The sequence below is a fragment of the Prunus persica genome, chromosome G1 (assembly GCF_000346465.2).
Source record: "Prunus persica cultivar Lovell chromosome G1, Prunus_persica_NCBIv2, whole genome shotgun sequence".
Lineage (NCBI taxonomy): Eukaryota > Viridiplantae > Streptophyta > Magnoliopsida > Rosales > Rosaceae > Prunus > Prunus persica.
The window spans coordinates 4317304-4331531 of NC_034009.1; the positions used below are offsets into that span (position 1 = coordinate 4317304).

General features: G+C 36.2%; 1 protein-coding gene across 1 annotated transcript; it reads left to right on the plus strand.

Moving 5' to 3' along the window:
- On the plus strand, positions 1080 to 7615 carry LOC18789060. Its single transcript, XM_020560041.1, has 9 exons — positions 1080 to 4477; positions 4551 to 4901; positions 4990 to 5076; positions 5167 to 5319; positions 5518 to 5681; positions 5763 to 5910; positions 6127 to 6249; positions 6367 to 6454; positions 7287 to 7615. Exons 1-9 carry the CDS (start codon positions 2234 to 2236, stop codon positions 7472 to 7474), a joined length of 3546 nt encoding a protein of 1181 aa, XP_020415630.1. The 5' UTR covers positions 1080 to 2233; the 3' UTR covers positions 7475 to 7615.

Consider the following 14228-nt stretch of genomic DNA (forward strand, 5'->3'; position numbering starts at 1 on the left):
TTTTGAATTTTTATCAACATTTGGACATTTGGTATCCAATTGCATGGTTCAGCAAAAGAGATGGGGTGTGATGTGAATAGGTTAAGTTGTACGAAAGGCATGCTTTCCAAGTTGATAGGTACTAACACTTCAAAGGACTCTAAAACAGAGGGTGGAGTAATATTGACCTCTTCCAAAATCGTCTGTTTTTTTAATTTTTTTTTTGTCCGAACCAAACTAGTCTTCATAACCAGAAACACCATCCTCAAGCATAGTCAAACTGCACTCCTTTTGAGTCTCGGCATTGATCTTAAGCTCTCTGGAGTTTTCTTTCTCGGCATCGATCTTAAACTCGCCAGAGTTGTCTCCACGGGAAGGTACAACCTGGACTCCGAAGTTATCATCCTTGGATTTGCAATAAGCAGTCAGGTCGTGCACCTCCCAAAAGCAACCGGCCATATCTTCTTCCACCAAGCCTACTTTGCACCTCCGACCAAGGAAAAAGTAGGATTACACAAGTGAAAAAGAGCCCTTACAAATGCTCTAATTGATGACCTAAAACCCTGGTAATAGCTGTTATTTTAGACATAAGGAGTTAGTTTCTTTAATCACAAAAATGGCAGCGGCCATTAGAACAAAAACAAAAAACAAAAAACAAATCTTTCGAACCAAACTCATTACTCAAAAATCAAATAGTCATATACAACATAAGTGTCATTCAACTTAAAAGGAAACAGTTATTAGCACTTCAAAATAGTCATCTTGCATCCTTCCTTTCTTTCTTTCTTTCTTTTTGACTAAGGGAGTGCATATTAACTATTTTAACATGTTAATAACAGTTCCCAACTTAAATACAAACAAAAAATATATAAAATTCAAATAATCCAAAATTATTTATTTAAATGTGATAATGCATGGCCAACGAGATCTAACTCATTGGAAAAAGACTTTAACTTATAGACTAGTGGACTCATGTTCGAACTTCATAACACCTTGTGAAATCCACCTCTATTTATAGTTTAGATTATCATTTATATTTAAAAAAAATTATAACGATGCATGAGGTTCATTTTAATAGCCCGTCCGAGGCCTAAAAGCCTCACACTTCGGTCCATGAATTTCAGTTTAACTCACATTCTATTTTTGTGTATATTTCTGTTTATCAACTTTATTTTGTGTATCAAAATGGCTTTGCCGTGAGATCTTTTAATCAAAAGCAAGAATGAAAAGAAAGAAAGAATGAAAAGATACAGATAAAAAGAGAGAAAAAAAAGAGAGAGAAGAGAGATTCATAAATTAGTTTAGCAGTTAGGCCTATTCCTTTCCCTCCATTCCCTGTATTGATGCCGCGTAATCCTTTGTATTGTTTGTCGTTTCAACTCCGACCCTTATGCAACGCTCTCTCTCTCTCTCTCTCTCTCTCTCTCTCAAAACGAACAAAACCCCAACCCAAATCCATTTTTATCTTATTTGTTTCTTTCTGATTTGACCCAAAATGTTGAAATACCAGTGCACCAGCCTTTAAGCTTTGATTTCAAAGCTTGATCAGCGCATTTTTACAACCATAAAGGTACCCATTTTGCTATTTCTTTTCTTTTCCATGTTCATGTTCATTTTCTTTTTGCATGTCATGTTTGAGCATTCATTCTCATGTTCTCTTAAATACTTGATGACAAGATGTTTGTCAAAAGTACAAAGCATAACCATGGAAATTTGGGTTGGTTTTCTTATTTGTTTGGTTAGGTGGAAAGGAAAGCAATATTGGGTTGGTTTGGTTATTGCAAATGCGTTCTTCATTGAGAATCAACTCTATGAAAATCTTTGCACCTTTCTTTTTTGGGGGCTATCTTTCATTATGGAATTGAGGAACCTGGTAATGGTTAATTTTCCACAAATGCATGATCTTGTTGGTTTTGGATGTTCTTGAATGGTAACTTTCATAAAGACAGGAAGTATGGAGATGACCCATCAAAGACTTCGTACAAAGTTTAGTAATTTGGCATTCAATGTCAAGCTCACTGCGGCTTTTGTTACAAAAGAAGAATTTTTTGAAGATATATGATGGAGGCTAGAGAGTGTTTATAGGTGCATCATGGGATGAGTTTTTATATAGAACAAGTTTTTTGTGTTTAGTATTATGTACTTCAATTTGGAGGAGCAGATTTTTAATTACTTGTCATCAAGGATCTAAAGCTTGAAAGCCAGAGAATGCTCATATGTGAAGCCTCAAATGAAGTAAACTCCTTTTGAGACCATGACTAGTGAGGCTCCTGGTACTTCTGGTCAACAGTTCTGCAAAGATACAATTAATCATGATCGAAGTAACAAAAGTGCTGCTGATGACAATGAAAATAATATTTGTGCACAGACTGGTGAGGAATTTTCAGCGGAGTTTCTGCAGGATCGTATTTCACAAAGAAGATTAGCCCCAGTAGTGACTGGCGTTGATCAGCGCCAGTCGAAAAGAGTGGGTTTTAATTTAAATAAAAACCATAAGCTTGTTTATGAGGATCTCGCTGGTGTTGTTGGGCTAAGGAGAATAGATTCTGACTGCAGTTCAGAATTCTCAGATTTTAGTCCAGCGGCTGCTACAGGCTTTGTGGCTGACATAGAGAAAAATGTTTATCCTAGTAACATAAGCAGATACCACTGGGAATATGGTGCTATTGGGCAAGTATCAGGTAAATTTTCGGATGAAGTTAATCGTGATCGGGTTATTGGAAAACCAACTACTCCACCTCTTTATGTACTGGAATCCCCTCAGTCATACCATCCTTGTGGTCAAGTATTTTCTGAAGGTTCTTTCTCTTTCAAAATGAAATTTCTCTGCAGCTTCGGGGGAAGAATATTACCAAGGCCAAATGATGGGAAGCTCAGATATGTGGGTGGAGATACACGGATTTTATCTATTCGCAAAGGCACCAATTTGGAGGAACTAATGAATAAGACTTATGCAATTTGTAACCAACCTCACACTATTAAGTACCAACTTCCTGGTGAGGATCTTGATGCACTTGTATCTGTGTGTTCAGATGAGGACCTTCATCATATGATAGAGGAATATCTTGAGCTAGAAAGAACTTCTCAAAGATTGCGGATCTTTCTTGTTCCTTTAAATGAAACTGAGAGCCCAAGTTCTGTGGAAGCAAGGGTAACGCATCCAATTGGTGCCGACTCCCAATTTGTTTTTGCTGTTAATGGCATGCTAGACCCAAGTCCTCGGAAAAGTTCCAGTGGGCAAAGTTTGGCCAGTCAGACTAGCCAGTTTGGAAATACCTCGGATTATAGTCCAACTTTTCGTAGAGAATCTCCTACAGCCACATATTTAGAGACCAAAGATTATAGCCCCAGTTCCTCAAATGTGGTGGGAACATTAACTAAACCTGCTCCTCAGTTCCTAGCTACTCTTCAGATCCCAAAGAAGTCTTTTAATCACTCCCCTCCCATATCTCCTGTTCCACTACAACATAGAGATCCCAAGAGTTCTAATGTGCAGTTTTATTTGGATCGACCATATTGTGATGGTAACGGAGGCATTGCTCCCTCTGTTATGGAAAAACTTCCATGTGACAATACCTATTATCTGGATGCTGTGGGCTATAATGAAAATCTTCATCATGGGCCTCCAGTGTTGAATTACCATCATCATAACAAATACTTGGCTAAAACTTCCCAGACAAGAAAGTCCCAGAATGTGCTCTCCCACAATCGTAGCTTTAGTGAGAATTCTGTGCCTTCTCCAAAGTATGGTCAAGGTGGAATGAACTCTGAGAGACTTGTGCCACTGGAAAAGGCCCTACATTCTGAAAAGTCTGTTTCTCATCCTACAGTGGGATTATTTTCAGGGTCTGATGATAGAGATGCTTCTGATCACAGAATAATGCATGCAGTACTTTCTGACTCTCAGTTGCAGGAACATGTTCAGAGGTCCTCAGAAGGAGAAGTTATCTCAGTGTCCTCATTGAAATGCAGAAGAGCAAAATTACCTTCACTGAAGATGCAAAGATCCTCGCAAGAATGGCCTGTGCAACAGGAAGACATGGTTGATGGGAAACATGAAATGGTTGAATATAGTAATCAATTCACAATCAGGAAACCTGACCAATGTAAGGAGGAACAAGGTCTGGGGATGTTGAACCGGACAGACAGGAATGACACTTGTGCTGATAAGAACTGGAACAACTTTGAAGGAAGTGTTGATGATATATCAAATGATACTGTCATGGAATTTAATAAGGTTCAAAATGTGAACTGCCTGAGCAGTGTTTCCTTATCTTCAGATGATTCACAATTCCCCGGAGGTGGGGTTTCTGGTTTACCAATTTCTGAAAATGAAGGTTCTAAAGATACTATGGGTCGCCAAGGCTACGAATTTGACACAACTTCTCAGTTGTTTCTTAGGAGCCAAAGTTGTACAAGGGATCAGCAGTGTGCTACAACTGAGAGAATAAGTGGTCAACCAGGGATCAGCAGGGTTGCCACTCAGGAATTCTTAGATGTAAGTATTTTTCCCTTTGCAGATTTGTAAAAAATATTTTCTAAAAATTCTTAATAAGTTCTACCTATTTCAGAAATTGGCTACAAGTGCTGCTTCAGACGGAGAATATTCTCCCCTTGACAAGGACCCTGTGAATTATCCTGAGTATGTGGTCGAAAACGTAGGTCTTAGCAGACAGTCTTCTGAGGTAACCAAGTGTGACGATGCTATCCCTGTCCAGTCACAGTGCTTGGATAATCATCATGACAACAAGGCGACGGAATCAGTAGTTGTTGTTGAGGACTTAACTAATAGTACACCACCAGGTATCACCTCCTCTAAAGTGGCCTATCATGTCTCAAATATAGAAGATGAGGACAGTGATGAATGTTCGTCTCCTAGAGAAATAGACACAGGAAGTACAGCTCCAGAATCTGATGACAAGGTAAACATACTCCTTATTAAATTTAAGCTAAGATTTTTATGGTGATGTGTCTGGTGGTAAACTTAAGCTCCTATCCTCTATTTTATAGGGCGTGACAGCTGATGGCAATCATAGGCATGAAACTATTAGCGATGTTGCAATAGCTGAAATGGAAGCAGGCATCTATGGTTTGCAGGTTGAGAACGACTATCTTGATGGATTTATGCGTGATCTGATATTACTTATCTCTTCTCAGCATATGATGGATGCTTAATTTGTTTGGCAGATCATAAAGAATGATGATCTGGAAGAACTGCAAGAGTTAGGATCTGGTACATATGGAACTGTCTATCATGGGAAGTGGAGAGGAACAGATGTTGCTATTAAGAGAATAAAAAAGAGCTGTTTCTCCGGCAGATCATCAGAGCAAGAGCGACTGGTGAGTCCCCGAACTCATTAGTGTTCAAGCAGTGGAGTTTCTTATCTGTTTCAGTTCTGGTTGTGATTTTCATGTGCTAAATTGATGTTACAGCTTCCCATTCCTTGAAGTATATATAAATGGCTTGGGGTTAAATGCAGATCCAACAGTTTAAGATACTTTTCGCAATGAAAATGAAAAATTCACTTGTTTTGGCAGACTAAAGACTTCTGGAGAGAGGCAAAGATTCTGTCCACCCTTCACCATCCAAATGTTGTAGCATTTTATGGGGTGGTGCCTGATGGGCCTGGGGCAACATTGGCAACTGTAGCTGAATTTATGGTGAATGGATCACTGAGACATGTCCTAATAAGGAAGGATAGGTTAGTTCATCCATTTTTCTTTCGTTCAATATATCCTCTAACTTGAAATAGATTTATGTAGTCTGTTGATTCTTTCTGCAGAGTGCTTGATCGTCGAAAGAGGCTCATAATCTTAATGGACGCAGCTTTTGGCATGGAGTATTTGCATTTGAAAAATATTGTCCACTTTGATTTGAAGTGTGACAATTTGCTTGTTAATCTGAGGGATCCTGAACGTCCCATATGCAAGGTAATTGGTGAAAAACAATATTTTGCATACCTTCCCCTCTTCCATATTTGTTTTGACAGTGGATTTAAACTTAATTACTAGTTTTGGTATATTTCTCAATGAGCTGTTAACAATTAGTTGTTTCAAAAAGTCCATTTTTTAATCATTAGTCAGGAATGCCTTTTCGTATATAGGATGCATTATACAGTTCTCCTAGGGTGGTTATCTGCTTTGCAGGTTGGAGATTTTGGGTTGTCAAGAATCAAACGCAACACACTAGTATCTGGTGGCGTACGAGGAACCCTTCCGTGGATGGCACCAGAATTATTAAATGGAAGCAGTAACCGGGTCTCCGAGAAGGTTAGGAATTTAGAATATAACCAATCACTTTTTCCAGGGAGATTGAGCAAAGTGGAATCCGAAGCCAAGCATGCCTGATTCTTTAACCTGATCATTTTGGTGTTCCTTCTTTAATAGGTTGATGTTTACTCATTTGGTATTGTAATGTGGGAGATCCTGACTGGGGAGGAACCGTATGCTAACATGCACTGCGGTGCTATCATAGGTAAGTTATTCTAGCCTAATGCTTAAATGTTTGTCTCTTCTAAGTTCATTCTTAAGCCTCCTCAAGAGACTCCTTTCTGAAAAACTGATGTCCTTGGAAGGCAACTCATGAAGGAATAACTCTCTGCAGTTTCAATGTATGAGACTGCCAGTGGGAAAATGTAGTAATTAGAATTTGAGTTCATTTGATTGTTTGGAGGTAGCCACTTCTTGAAATTTACTTCAACTACTCCAGCGAGAATATGAACCGTGCTCTAGTAACTCTTACCATACATTTTCCCGTACGAAGAATGTATGCCTTCAGCATTTCCTACATAAATATCCATACATCCCTTCTCATGACTGATTGAGGATAAGTAATTCAATCCTCAATTTTTTCTGGATCAACCATCTTGGGAAACAATTCAATGAGTTATACTTTTATACAGTGTTAAGAAATTAAAAGAATTTACTTAGATTCTCTTGACCACTTCAAATCAGAAGAGTTTTGACCTTCATGTAGATCAAAGAAGAAACCTAAGCTTCTTCTTCATATTAAAAAGTGATGTCAAAGTTGAAATATTGTGAAATGTTTCATTTTGAGGATAGCTATATGTTACCAAACCAAGCCTTTGTAAAACTAGATCTGTATCTAGCTCACATATCTGAAAATTTTAATTTTCCTAATAGAACCTTGTCTTTGCCTATGCCTTATTCCTTGCAACATGGTCTTCATTTCAAAAAGATTTGATTTGTTATTTATTTACCAGGATTTGTAGCCATAACATTGTCCTTTTTGGAGGTTTTTCTTACAAATTTTGACAAATTTTTGTTTTATCGTCTTTTCATTGAAGGGGGAATTGTAAATAACACACTGAGGCCTCCTATTCCAAAGCGTTGTGATTCTGAGTGGAAAAATTTAATGGAACAGTGCTGGTCACCGGATCCTGCTGATCGCCCGTCATTCACAGAGATTACACACAGGCTGCGTGATATGTCAACGGCACTCCAGAAAAAGCGCCCTAATCTTGCAAGTAGATGAAACTTAAAATCCTCATGTAAGTCGGACTCACTAACATAGAAACAGTTTCAACACTTAGTATAATTAATATTCCTGTAAATTTTTTGATCTTCATAGACTGAATGCATGAATGAAATCTATAAATTTTTCCGTTGGTTGCAATTATTACATATGGCTCCAGGTAGCCCGGACCTTTTGAATATCCTTGTGTCTTAACACTGCCCGGTCTTCTATTAAGTGGTCATTCCCACTCCAGAAAACCCAATAACATCCCCGACATATATCTGTGAACCTTGAATTAGTTAACTTGGGCATCAAGATACCTATTTTAGGGCATTGCACTATAGTGCAAAATTCCTGTACTGACCAATATGAATCAACTGAAATGATTTTAGTCGATTGGCTCACGGCATACCTTTCATGACCAAGAAAAAAATCATACACCCGCCCACACACACACGCACAAAGCTGAGAGATCTGTTAAACTTTCTCCGTCAGAGTTGGAGCTCCATAGGTGTTAACCAAACCAGTGAATGTAAAAATTTATACTCAAGGAAAGACACATGCAGAAAAACATGCATGGATTCTTTAAGCTGATCTTGTAAACTTCAAATATGATGAAAAAGACGAAGCTTTTTGAATTTGAAAAATAATTTTATCAACAATATTTAATGACAAGCGGATATTTATGTTAATCATGATGATATGATAATTATCTAACCAGAATCGTCTCACTTTTTTTTCTTCTTCAAACAACAATAGAAACAATGTGTTTAATCTGTTCTCGAATTTTTCCCTATGAATTTATCTCGGTGAAGTCACTTTTGTTGAAAAAGCTTTCACTACCATTTTACAGTTGCAATGGGTTTCTTTACAACGATGAATTATTTCTTTTATACTTGCATATGTAGTTGTTGGGATGACTTTTGCATTGAAGAACCGAAGACAAATTTCGTAGTTTATTAATATCCTTGACATGTGAATGGGAGGTTTGAGATCTTTCTTTCGTTCTATCTAATATATTAAGTAAACTTCGCAATCGATTTCCAACCTCCATTCTCATAGTCTTTGTCCTGCAAATCATGTGTAAGCATTGTGAAAAATAAATAAATAAATAATTTTTTTAATACAAGCAATAGTCTAAACTACAAAGGGAGGGGGTTTCTCACACACACACTACCAAGATGTCATGGGGGTTCCAACCTGGGACCATTGATCTGCAAGTGACGGACCCAGGATTTCAAATTGGAGTGGGCTAAATTTATCTTACCCACATAGTTATTAAACTTGACAGTACTAAGTGAATTCGTTGATAACAAAAGACTACACCTAATCATGATGATATAATGAGTTTTACCCCTCAAAACGCATCTAGTACATATAATTCTTTTATATTTTCTACGTGTAAGGGTATGTGAAGTGAAGAGGGGTTATTTTTTACCAAAAAAGAAAATTAGAGGGGTTGTTTTCGACCAAAAAATCAAAGAAGCAGAGGTTTTTTGTGTTTGGCCCTTGGCCCCTTTTGTACCAAAAAGAAAAAGAGAGAAAAAAAGGTGAAGGGGGATTATGAGAGTGCAGTGCAGGGCTATTCATTGGGTGCGATGGGTGTATCTATTTAGGCGTAAAAAGACAAAGTCACTTGGGCTATAGCACAGGTTAGTCATAGAGTAGGTCCATCCATGAAGTCAAGGCCTTTATATAGGGCTAGATCCTGTTGACAAAAAATAGATAGAGAATAAGAAGATAGGGTAAAGAAAAAGCATGGAGATTGGGAACTCAGCATGGAGATTGGGAACTCAGCTCCCGGAAAACACTTCAATATCTTGATAGCCTTGACTATTTGATGGTCATAATTATACGGTGTGACATGTGCTGAGAGATATTAAAATGTGAGTATTCAACTAAAAATCAATTCACAATAGATGAAGAGGTCTTAGATCTTTTAAAGCTTAATACTGTATTAAAATTTGAGCATTTAATCCAAAATTAATTGACAATAAGTGAAGAGACTCAAGATATTTTAAAATATTAACGTTTGAGAGTGATTCTAGAGAGGCAAATAATTACTTTTATGGAGAATCACTTCTCAAAATAATTACTTTAGATTATTTTAAGTGATTTTATAAAGAAGCACATGAAAGGTGCTTCTTCCCAGAACCACTTAAAAATTACTCGAAGTGAATTTTTTGGAGATGCACATGGAATGTGCTTCTTTCTAGAAGTGATTCTGGTCAATTCAAAATCACTCCCAAACGAGCCTAATAATGCTTTAATTCCACGGTATGCAATTCATAGTCTCAACACCCTAAAAAAATAGATAGATATACTTTGACCTTTGTTTTGCTTGGCCCTAGCAGGATAATTGTGATTGCGAAAGTGTGATCTAGCTCTTCAAATCCAAGAATACTTCACCACCGCCATTGCCTATCTATCCGTCCAATTGTCCTATCCTATCTATGGCGATATAATCTTCTTGAAAAACTTGTGCACCAATGGAAAAGAAAATATACTAACATGAAAGATTAGTGGCTAGTCCTATCCTTAATGTGTAAGCATTATAAAAGCAAAGGCATTACTCGACAGCATTGCTTTGGTTATCCTGTCCCCCCCAAAAGTTTAGATAACGTTGCTAAAGGCACCATAACTAGGCATAGTGTGTGCTTTTATAGGCATAGTGTAGGATTAGCAATTGTCCTGATAGTACACAATAACTAGGTCTATAGTTTTATGAAAATAAGAAATAGTATAATATTGATAAACAAATAAAAGTACAAAGCAAATATGTGTTGAATATGGATAAACCTTCCTCAGTGATCAAACACAACAACATGTTGAATTGATATGGAGAGAATCACGCATAACTCAAACAATGACTAAATCCCCAATTCAACAACTAGAAGCACATGTACTCATACCTACAATACAGATTTGCCATGCAACTGCAAATTTATATCGAAAGCCAAAAGCTAAAAATAAATAAAAATCCTAAATAGAAAACAAAACACAACAAACTCCTAAATTTTTTTTGAAAATTATTAGACTAAAACAAAACTAAGAAACAAGAACACCGGTCTATATTTTAATTACACATGACTTGCATGTCACACGGTGCATACACTTTTGTGTATGTCTTTCCCCACACATAATGTGAAAGTACTTACATAAAGAGACAAACAGACATAAAATATGCGTGAGTGAGAGAAATAAACACAAAGGTCTATATACATTTTCCATGATCACATTGTACTGCAACTTATTGAAAAGCTACTATATGCCGCCACAGATATTGGGCTAATTAGCTAATTTGCTTACTATAATACGTCTTTTTTTTAAAATAATTTCTTTAAGCAATCAATTAATCCAAAAGTTAAGACTTCGCGCACTAACATTCTCAATTTCAATCATCTAATTAAGCTACTTGCCAAAGAAAGACTACCAACCAACTTTTTGCTTCTGATCCTCGACCCTTCTCTTCTTTTGCGGTTGTAGAAGCTTTGACCTTTTTTTTTCCATAATTGTCAGCATGATGTTTGGCCACTGATCAGCGTTTGGCTTGTGCTAGCTAGCTGCTCACACTGGTCATTCTTTGTTTGGTCAGGCTCAATTTGTCTGTTGAGGAAGTAAAACCTTGCACCAAAAATATATAAAAACTTGGGCTACTTATATTAATTGTCAATTAATTTTCGATTGGATGCTCTAATTCATTCGGACTTTAGAAACCTTGTTTATTTGATGGGTTATTAGGGGAAAGCTAGATGATCAGTGCAAACACAATTTCACGATACTAAATATGTCGATATTTCTTCATATGTCAAACATGTAAGTAATTTTATTAAAAAGTTTCAATGATATTTTATACTAATTCCTTATATTCCAATTGTCAACTCGTTACAAATCTATCGCATTCAAAAAAGTAGTCTATTTAAAGCCATTTGTTTTCCAACATTGGGTGGTGTGTGGGGTTATATGCTTTCCAAGTCAAATGCTTTCCAAGTCAAATGGTTTATTGGGTATATTTTTTGAAGTGCCTCATCCCCAGCTTGAGTCAACCCCTTCTATTAGACTTTCGATTGATCAGCCCATTGAACATGCAAAAAGAAAATGGCAAACATAATCGTTACCACATGACACATTGTCTCAATTCCATTTCAAGTGCAAACTTAGTCAAATCTTGCTGTCCCTTTTCCTCCTCTTTCGGTGGATCCGAACTTTTTGTTTTTTTCGGATGAAAATAATGAACATATTATGTTTACATTATTATAACATAACGTAGCAAAGTGGCTTTCTTTTTTCTGAAAGAAAATGCTTGTTACAACTTTTTATATATTTTTCTAAGGTAAGCTTGGCTAATTATCAGTAAAGTAAGCATAATCATGAACTAAAATGATACCTAAATATGATTAAATGGTAATCAATATTAAGAGCCAGGGAAAAGGAGCCATGGAAACCCACTGGTGATTGTGCTGGCATACGTAATGAATGATGCATCATATATAAATACTGGTCATCTATAGCCAACTCAGCCATTTCAATCAATGCAATGGCGAAGTGCCAGAAGCATAATATATACAATGCAATCTCTCAAAACTTCCCTTATGAATTATATATATATATATATATATATATATTGGGCATCTTCATTATTTGTTTCCTGTTGTGATATATAGTATTTGTTTGCCTTGGTGTTTAAAAATATTGGGCATCTCTACTTGGTGCCAATTGAATTTTAGTTAAATACTCACATTCTAATAAAGTATCAGAGCATGCTATTCATGCTCTGATAAATTAGTATTACCCGAGTGTTCTTGAAACACAATTAATAGCATATCTTAAAACAGAATTCGTATAATGTGTCTTTTATTTTGTTTTTTGAAACTTAGGATTTCGGATGCATAGATAAATACTCTTAATCATTTGAGCTACAAGCCTTTTACAAAACTTGTTGTATAACATCATTAACTGAAAATTCCCAAAAAGTGCAATTAGGTATGAGAAAATAAACATGCTTCTTTTGGGTGACACTTTGGCATCACACTTTCGTACATCAGGGAATCTTTTATCTACAACGGCCATATATGATCACAACATTTCTATTTTCAACTTCCTTCTTTTTTACCAAATAAGCAATAGTATTTTATTAGATCAATTGAAAAAGTGCATATATAGCCATCTTGATGGGTAAAGCTTCTTTAGTGACTAGAATAAGCTCTAGAGTTGAAACTATCTAAAGAAAATAAATAGCAAAGAACTTATCTAAAAATCCCTATCTACCGTCTAAGTTTTCCTAGATCAAGTCAGTTACATCAAGGACAAAACGTGACCGCTAACAGGCATAACTTTGGTAGAGAAACTAGACCACCCAACACATACATCAAAATTTTTGAGAATTACAAGAGAAAACCAGACAATTCATCGAGTTTCTAGACTTTAATAACAAAGTGAACCAAATCTAACAAACCAAACAACACCGACTAAAGGAGCAGCAACACTTTGCTTTGCAAATGATGCACAACCAAAGCCATTCAAATCCATAACAGAGACAACAAGATCTACCAAGAGGAGAGGAGCATCAACGTGGAATAAACCCCTATATCTGAGGCTTCTCGTTCTAACTCTCCTCCACCCGCAGAGACATGGTTTGCTGTGAAAATCTACAGGGGCAAGGATGGAGAGAGGGAGATGAGCATAAGGGAGGAGAAAAGAAGGGAGGGGGATGGGAAGTCACCGACCCCAAAAGGGCAGCGGCTCCTAGAGTTTCTTCACTGGTCGTTTGCTCGAGTGAATATTTGGTACCTAAATGTGTTTGGATGAGGAAATTTAAAAGTACAAAGGAATTCATAAATGATGGAAATTAATATTCTAGAATTTGTAAAGTTTCGTGTTTGGCTAACAGATTTAAACACGTAATTTAATGTTTATTTGTAAAGTTATCTTTTAAACTCAATCTCTCTTGGAATTTTAGAAATGACGACTATTTAAATAGAATTTAAAGTTGTGATTTATGACCTCCAAATTCTATTTTTTTTCCCACGCGGAATTTATAAATTTCTTTGTTTTATTATCCAAACACGGGAATTAGTTTGTGTCAATTTATAAATTCTGAATTTTATCAAAATTGTAAGTTTATTTCTCTTATTCAAACGCACTATAAAAAATATAAGTAACTTTATTCATAACTTCCTTCTTATTAGTTGACTAATTAGTAGGTATACAAGCGCGTTATAGGAAACAAAATATGTAGGCAAATAAAAGTTGCACTATTAATATGCTTTCTGTCGGTTGGCTCAATTTCTCTGTTAAATTTAGGAGTAAATTAGCAAGTTGATTCTATAATACTAAAACAATTAATAAAATTAAAAATTAAAAGAAAAAGGAAATGGTGTGGGGGAGAGAGAGCTTCACTGTGGAATTGAGTTTGGGAGGTTCGTGAGAGGAGCTGTGTATAGGAGGCGTCATCAGTGGCGAAGCCAAGAATTGAAATTAGAGGGGGCCATCTTGCAAAATATAAAATAAAGGAAATGAGAGCATAAACACTACAAGTTCTCGTAGAGCTTCTAGAAAATCATTGTCAGACCCTTGAACCAATATATCCTAAAGTAAAAAAATCAAGAAATAAGCTTTAAATTACAGCTTTCACACTTCAAGTTATGATTGTTGTATATATAAAGCCCATGTATCATTTTTAAATATTCAATTCAATTCATATACACAACATTAAATTATTTACAGAGAGAGAGAGAGTTGAGTAGGGACCTGGACCCCTCTGGTCCTTATG

Bases quoted from the DNA above. Each gene is read 5' to 3' on its own strand.
- LOC18789060 (XM_020560041.1), top strand. From the start codon at position 2,234: ATGACTAGTGAGGCTCCTGGTACTTCTGGTCAACAGTTCTGCAAAGAT. The intron at 5,077-5,166 runs GTTGAGAACGAC...TTTGTTTGGCAG, and splicing joins CAGGCATCTATGGTTTGCAG to ATCATAAAGAATGATGATCT. The intron at 6,250-6,366 runs GTTAGGAATTTA...CTTCTTTAATAG, and splicing joins GTAACCGGGTCTCCGAGAAG to GTTGATGTTTACTCATTTGG.